Source organism: Ranitomeya imitator, chromosome 4, assembly GCF_032444005.1.
Source record: "Ranitomeya imitator isolate aRanImi1 chromosome 4, aRanImi1.pri, whole genome shotgun sequence".
NCBI classification, from domain to species: domain Eukaryota; kingdom Metazoa; phylum Chordata; class Amphibia; order Anura; family Dendrobatidae; genus Ranitomeya; species Ranitomeya imitator.
The window spans coordinates 684,130,375-684,139,264 of record NC_091285.1 but is presented as its reverse complement, the minus strand read 5'-3'; the positions used below and the strand labels follow the sequence as shown (position 1 = coordinate 684,139,264).

At 40.1% G+C, this 8,890-nt stretch overlaps 1 protein-coding gene across 3 annotated transcripts in view; it reads left to right on the top strand.

Annotated features, from left to right (window-relative positions):
- The first annotated feature begins 3,018 nt into the window (after positions 1-3,018).
- The window catches only part of GUCY2D (guanylate cyclase 2D, retinal), a 58,241-nt gene continuing 52,369 nt past the window's right edge, over positions 3,019-8,890 (top strand). Inside the window, exons 1-4 of one of the 3 annotated variants that reach the window (XM_069767405.1) lie at positions 3,019-3,534; positions 4,217-4,941; positions 5,676-5,974; positions 6,077-6,428. In XM_069767405.1, coding sequence (XP_069623506.1) covers positions 4,281-4,941; positions 5,676-5,974; positions 6,077-6,428 — 1,312 coding nt within the window. In that variant the 5' untranslated portion in view covers positions 3,019-3,534; positions 4,217-4,280. Of the gene's footprint in view, positions 3,535-4,172; positions 4,942-5,675; positions 5,975-6,076; positions 6,429-8,890 lie in introns of those variants that run through there. The other 2 variants (XM_069767403.1, XM_069767404.1) reach the window with 2 other exon arrangements.

Here is an 8,890-nt window from a genome sequence, read left to right as displayed (position 1 = left end):
AAAGTAAATGTTTATTTTTTCTTCCACATTCCAAAAATTCCTGTGAAGCACCTGAGGGGTTAATAAACTTCTTGAATGTGGTTTTGAGTACCTTGAGGGGTGCAGTTTTTAGAATGATTGTCATTTTTTGGTATTTTCTGTCATATAAGCCTCTCAAAGAAACTTCAAATGTGAGGTGGCCCCTAAAAAAAGGGTGTTGCAAATTTTGTTGGAAAATGAGAAATCGCTGGTCAACTTTTAACACTTATAACTTCCTAACCAGAAAAAATCATGCTTCCAAAATTGTGCTGCAGTAAAGTAGACATGTGGGAAATGTTAGTTATTAACTATTTTGTGCGATATGACTCTCTGATTTAAGGGCTTAAAAATTTAAAATTAAAAAATTGCTAAATTTCCATTTTTTTAACAATTAAACTCAAGTCATATCAAAGAAGTTTTACCACTATCATATAGTACAATATACCATGAGAAAATAGTCTCAGAATCAGTGGGCTGAGCTATGACCTCATAAATTGACAGTGGTCAGAATTGCAAAAATTGGCCTAATCAGGTAGGTGAAAACAGGCTTCGGGGTGAAGGGGTTAAAATACAGTTTTCAAGCTTCCTTGAACACAAAAAAAACTTGTCTATACCTCCTGAAAACCTGTCCGGGAGGGCAAGCTTGGGTTCCAGCTGGACCTGCGTACCTGCAGAGACCCCCAACATTAATGGCCTGCAGCCGTTGTTGCTGCTGCTGTACCTCGTAGCAGAGGTCATTCACCTCCAGAAACAGACAGCATAGCTGCAACTGGATCCATAACCAAGGGATAAAGAGAAAAAAACATGCCCAAGGGAAAAAAACACAAACAAATAAAATCACGTGTCAGTTTTTTTTTATTTTTCATTCTTAATATGCTTGGCTGGTGATAATGTCACGTACAGTGTGGGAGGACAAATTGCAATATGAAGGGATGAGGGGAAGGAAGCCAAAACACTACTAAATTTGGGAGTGGAGACCCCTAGGCAGATCTAATAGGATTCTGCTTACCTACCATCCCTATATTGGTTCCACACCAATCGCCAAATAGGAAACCTGAGCCCAGTATATCCCTGGAGTTAGGTCCTGAATAGGGAAGGTGGGATGAGCAATGGTCAGTCCCAACTGTACACTAAAGACAAGAAGGGAGGCAAGCAAGGGTGAAGAAACTTAACTTGAGCAGACTCCAGAGAGGTAACACCAAACATCCTCCAAGATGCCAGAGAGGAAGTAAGCTGACTTCTATAACTCCAAGCCTTAACAAAGGGAAAATGTGAATATCACCCGTGGCTCCCTGAAGCAGAATGAGAGTCTATACACACACAGATCCAGGTGTGTAATTTAGAGCCAGAGGGAGGTTGCTGCAGCATCCAAATTCAGAAGGATTAAGAGACAGTCTGCATTGCCAAGCGCAGAGACCTTCTGCAGCCAGATGCAGAGCGACTGTCTGTTGCATCTGACACATCAGTGGCAATTTTACAATTTCTCGGGGAATTGAAGCCCTCTCATATTCATGATAAAATGGTTTGAATACTAACCATTTTACTAACAAGCAACTTTTATAGAAAACTGGTAGTAATCTTTTTAGAGGGAATCTCCAGAATCTCCAGCCATAATTTATTCATATTGTTAGAAGAGTATTAGGGCAACCAGCCCTATACTAGAATCTTACAATGACCTAATCTAAGAGATTGTTTGAAATGAGAAAATCTGAACTTTTCAAGATTGAGCACCACAATTGTCTATGGCTGCGTTTCTCAACTTCAGTCCTCAAGACCTACAAACAGGTTAAGTTTTCAGGATATCTTTAGTATTAAGCATTAATTCCATCAGCTGTGCAATACTAAGGAAATCCTGAAAACATGACATTTTTGGGGGGACTTGAGGACTGGAGTTGAGAAACACTGGTCTATGGTCTGCCCTTGGTCTTTCATATCCATGTCTTTAAATGTAATGAAAAATCTTAAAACTATGAGATGTTCAAGATCGAAATGGTCAGTAAGTTTTTTTTCTTCAAACAATTGAAATCTGAAAAAGATAAAAACAATACATACATTACTTGAATTCAAAGGCCAAAACGTTCAGTACCTAAATAATTGTCTACCTAACAAAGTTTGAAAAGTTCTTACAAAACTGATGAAAGTAAAGAAATGTAAAGTAAAAACATTCAAACTAGCTTTCATGGATTATTAATAAAAATTAATATAGTATAAGAGAAGTTTTTGAAAATTTGAAGCAACGCAGGAGGACACAAATTGATTTCTAAGAGAAGTTTTTGAAAATTTGAAGCAATGCAGGAGTACACAAATTGTTTTCTAATCTATTACCTTAACCACACTGGTACAAATGTAGAGATTAACCGGGTATGGAGGATAAAGCATGTTTTTACGTCTATAAAACTTGGTTTATTTCCATTAGGGAGTATCAATTTGGAAGCTAAGTTGCACTTTTCCCTAAACCCCGTGAACAATGTCTTCAGTCTGTAAGTCTCAGTGTCAGCCTCTCTTACAGAAGCTTCCGATGCAAAATCTGTTATGGTGACCCTATCAATCACGTGAATTGTATAATTCTGGTATCTCCTTATGCAGCAGTGAAGACCTCGGGCATCCTTGAGGAGGGCGAGACTGCTACATCCGCACTGCCTACAGCTATGACACATGGACAGTTGATATATAAGATCTTGAGGATGGATTACTTAATACAATGCTTATATAAGAACCAGTAAACCCAACGATTGGGCTGTATGTGGTTAAAAGATTTGTATGGTCACACCGTCACTCATTCGACTTCTCTTGGTATAAGCTTCTCTCTTCTCTAAAATATATTGACCTATTGTATAAAGTACACAACTATCTCTCACTCCTCCTCTGTATAATAAAAAGCTACAGACCTCCGAGGGCGGATGCTATTCTAACACACAGTAAGAGGTGACCTAATCTTTACCCCCCTTCAACAGTGCTTTGGCTAATCAGCTTAATGAGTTCTGAGAGAATCGCTACAGAGGGGGTTAGTGTGACAGGTGGAGAAAGAGCCCTGACATTCAACTATGAAGAAAAAGGAAGAATATTTGTCTCTCCGTTATTAGACCAGTTGTTGGTTGGAAAATATCCATGAATGAATGGGAAAAGGCAATTTTTGCATGAACAAACGACTTATTTTTTGGATTAACGTTTGGAGCCAAGGTCAGAAAGCCACATTGCAAGATGTCAGAATATGACAAGGTCATATTAAAGACTAAAAGATAGCACATAATTTAATAACTGAGTAGAAGTACAAGAGAATGTGACAGCAGATAGAGAATGAGGAGAGATTAGGAGGAGGAGAGAGAAGAAAAAGAACTGTCCGATAAGTAGAAGATAGGGTAAGGAAAAAAAAGCAGATTAAAGATCAGGATTAGGTGTCTTTCTGGCTCTCTCCATCTTCTTGTCGCTGCTCAGATCTGTGAATCTCTAGGAATCAACCTTTCAAACTACACAATTAAGACGCCAAATTTTCCAATCAAAACTCAGGATGTCCAGGTTAGTGCATATTTCTAAAACTTGCAATTCCAAATCTAGAAAATGGTGTGGGGATATTTGGTAGAATTGAAATTTGTTTGTGTAAAGGCTCCTAATAAATGGCTATAGTTGTTATGATTCCATCGTTTATGCCAAAAGGAATTAATAGATGAAGATTATGTGTAGTGAAATCATTTATGAGATCGCAACCCAAAATTACACTGGAATATAGTCTTTGAGAGGGGTTGTGTTCAGAAAAAAAAAGCCATTGCTAAACTTGTTTGGGCAAAACATTGACTATTTTTGGAGAGTCATCACTGTATTCCATATTACCAGAATATTTTGTAATAATAAAGAGGTTTTTCATTTTTTGTTGCTGGGCCTTATGTGTCTAGTAAGGATTCTATATTATTTATTCTTAAATTCAAGAAATGTATAAAGGTAAGCCGAGTGAAATTGTGCTGTGGTTAAAAAACAGATGTGACAATGATAAGGTTGTCCAAATCCCGTTTGACCTCTCTATGGCCTTTGTAAGGAAAATCCCTGGATCTAAGTATCATGCAGCCTTCTCCAGGTCCATAACTGCTAATCCTAGAAGATTTCTACTATAATGTACTAAACCTTCTTATTTTTATTTCTTTGCTTTGATTCTTCTTGACTCTTCCTCTTTGATCTCTCATCTGTCAAATCATGAAACCAATAGCAAAGAATCTACGCGTCAACCTCTTACGATGACTTCCAATCATCTTTGAGATTGTGCTGACACCATGCCTCATCTAAGATCTCTACTTTTCCTGTCAAACCACCCAAGGTGGACCTTATCATCTTCAACTGTCTTATACTTGCTCATTTTGATCATTTTACCAAACCCAATTTTGGCAGCCACCTTTCGAATTGGTTTAGTGGGTCCTTGGACATGTGACCCACTGATAGCAAAGGCTCTTCCTGATGTTGCAGCTCGTCTAGCAATCTCTGACTTACACTCAGACCATAGACTTGTGTCTGGTATTTGGTTTGACCATGCGTTATTGACCCAAGGATGTTCTGCACCTCGTGCATTAGCGGCATTTGCTCTTATGGAACATTCAGTGGCTGCTTTTGTTGGACCAGCCAACCCTGCCTACTGTTCTGCTGCGAGCCTCCTTGCAAAAGGTTGGAACAAACCAATGTTATCTTGGTCTTGCCTTGGAGTTCTGAGCCCCCTTCCACATCCAGTACACATAATTTATGCTGTGTTAAGTTTCTTTCAATGGGCTGGAGTAGCTGTGGTGATGGCCCCACAAGAACATTGGATTGATGCTGGTAGGGAATTAGCTGATGCTCTCCGCAACTGGGGCCTTCCTGTTGGACCAGTTGTTACCATGGAAGAGGGGGCGATTGGAGCAAGGGAAGCATTAAAGAGGATTAAAAGGCGGAAAAGAGTAAAAGGTGAGTTGTGATTTTATATATGTAATAAGTTGAAAAAAGACGCATTCTTCAAGTTCAACCATTCTTGGTCAGCTTTAAGATGTTCATCCATTTGTTTTGAGACCTGTATTTAGTCCTTTTTGAATGCTGACATAGTATCTCTCATTACTACCTCTTGGGATAGGACATTCTATAGTTTGACTTCTTGAACAGAAAATAACCCTCTCCTATATAGATGTATGTAATTCCTTGCCTCTATACATATTGAATGTTCCACATTCATTTTGTAAAGTCTTTAGTAGGAAAAAATTATGTGTGTGCCAATTATTTGCATTGTACAAACCTCTAAGGTTTCTATTTCCTAAGCCGAGCAAGCCCAATTTTATTTTCCTAGCCTCTCCATCATATTTAACAGTTTAGTTGACCACCTTTGAATCCTCAATCGTTTTTCCAATATCTGTTTTTATAATCTCATATTCAACATGTTGTCTGGACTGTATTAACATACATGCATATGTATATTCCTTTTGATTTGCTTCGCCATCCTTTTTTTTTTAATCTACTGCTCCACTTTCTTATATTATAAAACAGTCCAAACCACACTTTTTTTATTTAGTTTGGTAGTATTACAGTTAGTGTCCCGCTACTATAAAAGATTACCAAAAAATTGAAGGAATGCCCTTGAGAAACCTTAAAAAAATTATACAAGTCAACATATATAAAAATAGTAGAATAATCTCTTTTATCTTCCATAGTGGTGGTCATGTGCATGCACTCCGTCTTGATTGGTGGAGAAGAGCAACGTCATATTCTAGAAATAGCTAACGAACTTCGCATGACAGATGGTTCAACAGTTTTTATTCCCTATGACACCCTTCTGTACAGTCTTCCATATGACCGTCCTTTCCCCGTCTTCACCAACAATTCTAATCTACGACGTGCATATGATGCTGTCCTCACAGTCACCATTACCTCTGAAAATGGCAACTTTTATAATACTTTTCAAGATGCGAAGGCCAATGATGACATTCCACGAGATATCGATCCCATGGAGGTAACTAATATTTGCTTTTAGATCATTCAATAGTACTTTTTTCAATTTAACAACAGTGTCCTATTTTAATTTACATTTGTGTTTTGTTTTCCTACCTTTTAGGTGTCACCACTTTTTGCAACCATCTACAACTCCGTTTACCTTATGGCCAGATTAATTGAAAGAACTTACCGAGCAGGACAGAAAGTGACAGCAACATCCATTGAAAGGCATGTTGGAAATTTACAAGTGGAAGGTTTTGGTTACCCTCTAAACTTGGATGAAGATGGGGAGTCACAGACACCATATGTCATTTTGGATACAGATGGAGAGAGCAGAATACTTTCTCCCGTATACAATATTAATCCAGTCACAGGAGACCTACATTTCATTAAGAAAATTAGATTTCCATACAATCATCATCCTGGCACTGACTCTGATTGTTGGTTTGATGGTAGCTCAATTTGCATTGGAGGTATGACCTTGTGTTACATTCTATTTATGCTTTTCTTCTGGGTCCCACAGCTCATTAAAATGGCTTCTTCTTATCGGTTGGGTGTCCTTAGGCCCTGGGGCCTTGGTAAGACTGCTAACTCTACACTCCCTATAGTTACACGTCTAGGTTATATATTATTCATACGGAATAGATCCTAGTGGTCACTGGTGTTCTCCAAAGTTAAGGTACCGTCACACTCAGCAACTTTCCAACGATCACGACCAGCGATACGACCTGGCCGTGATCGTTGGAAAGTCCTTGTGTGGTCGCTGGAGAGCTGTCACACAGACAGCTCTCCAGCGACCAATGATGCCGAAGTCCCCGGGTAACCAGGGTAAACATCGGGTTACTAAGCGCGGCCCTGCGCTTAGTAACCCGATGTTTACCCTGGTTACCAGTGAACACATTGCTGGATCGGCGTCACACATGCCGATCCAGTGATGACAGTGGGTGATCCAGCGACAAAATAAAGTTCTGGCCTTCTAGCTCCGACCAGCGATGGCACAGCAGGATCCAGATCGCTGCTGCGTGTCAAACACAACACGTCACGGATCGCTATCATTATCGTTCAAAAGTTGCTGAGTGTGACGGTACCTTTAGATCTAATGGGATCTCCAAAGTGAGCTCCAAATGGGACTTCTGCTGGAATATATGTAATTAATTGTGTACTATTTTGGAGCAGGGGTGCACAACATTTTATTTGTACAACGACAACATTGTCATACTGAACCAATCATAGGAGCCACAATTGTGAAATATTGAAAAAAAATATATAATAAATGTCTGATAGATGGAAATTCTACTTACGGGACCCCCACCTCCAGCAATCAGCACTCAAGTAGTACATTCACAGAGTTTTTTGGGGGAAAGAATTTTGAAATCGATTCTGCTCCAAAATCTACATCAAAAACCATTTCAGATAGACTTTAAATAAGTTGAATATGAATTGAAAGGAGAAAAGGCTCCTATTGTGCACATAGTGCACGTTACTTTGAACATTAACTGTTAGAATCAATAGGAAGCTTCTTCTTTCTGTATTTCCGGTAAAGTCCCCTTCCAGATCCTCTTAAAACATCATGTGAATGTATCCTATTGAGAAAAAGGTCAGGTATTCACATGGAAGTGGATGTTATTTTGTGCTTACTGCCTATCATTTCACATCTCCCGTAAGCTTCTCTGGAGAGAGCCACATGCACTGAACGCCAAGACTTGAGTGACAAATGGGCCGAGAAACCCCATTCTCTTAGTTTATGAGCCATTAGTATATGGTAGGTTCTAGGATGTTTCCCCCAACTCTTCAGTGTGTTTGGCTGCTCACATTTAGTTAACACGTCAGGCAAAAAGTTTTGTGCGCATTTGGTTGGGACCCAAACAAACTGGCCAAATGATTACTCTGGGACTGATATGGGGCGGTCGGACTGTACAGTGCAATATTTACCATTTCCTACATCATAAATTCTCAAATTACTTTTGTCAAGCAAAGGTACCTTCATACAACGATTTTGTTAACGATATCGTTGCAACGTCACGCTTTTTGTGACGTGGCAACGATCCCGCTAATGATCTTGTTATGAGTGACAGCGACCAACGATCAGGCCCCTGCTGGGAGATCGTTGGTCCCTGGGGAATGATCAGAACCTTTTTTTGGTCGCTGATCACCTGCTGTCATCGCTGGATCGGCGTGTGTGACGCCGATCCAGCAATGTGTTCACTTGTAACCAGGGTAAATATCGGGTTACTAAGCGCAGGGCCACGCTTAGTAACCCAATATTTACCCTCGTTACCATTGTAAAAGTAAAAAAAAAAAAAAAACAGTACATACTCACATTCCGATGTCTGTCACGTCCCCCGGCGTCAGCTTCCCTGCACTGACTGTCAGCGCCAGCCGTAAAGCAGAGCACAGCGGTGATGTCACCGCTGTGCTCTGCTTTACGGCCGATTCTGACACAGTCAGTGCGTGAAGCTGACGCCGGGGGACGTGACAGACATCGGAATGTGAGTATGTACTGTTTTTTTTTTTTAACTTTTACAATGGTAACCAGGGTAAATATCGGGTTACTAAGCGCGGCCCTGCGCTTAGTAACCCGATATTTACCCTGGTTACCCGGGGACTTCGGCATCGTTGAAGACAGTTTCAACGATGCCGAAGTCTTTTCCCTGATTGTTGGTTGCTGGAGAGCGCTGTCTGTGTGACAGCTCCCCAGCGACCACACAACGACTTACCAAAGATCATGGCCAGGTCGTATCGCTGGTCGTGATCGTTGGTAAGTCGTTTAGTGTAACGGTACACCAAGAGTGTTGACCAGCAAACATAGAAAAGATTCAACTGATTATTCACATAATGAGTTGAGGTTTCCTCTGCCTTTTCCTTACAGTTTGGGTCACCCAGATATTGCTTCTGTGAATTGTTCCCTTAGGGTTCATTTGTCCTTCTATTTACA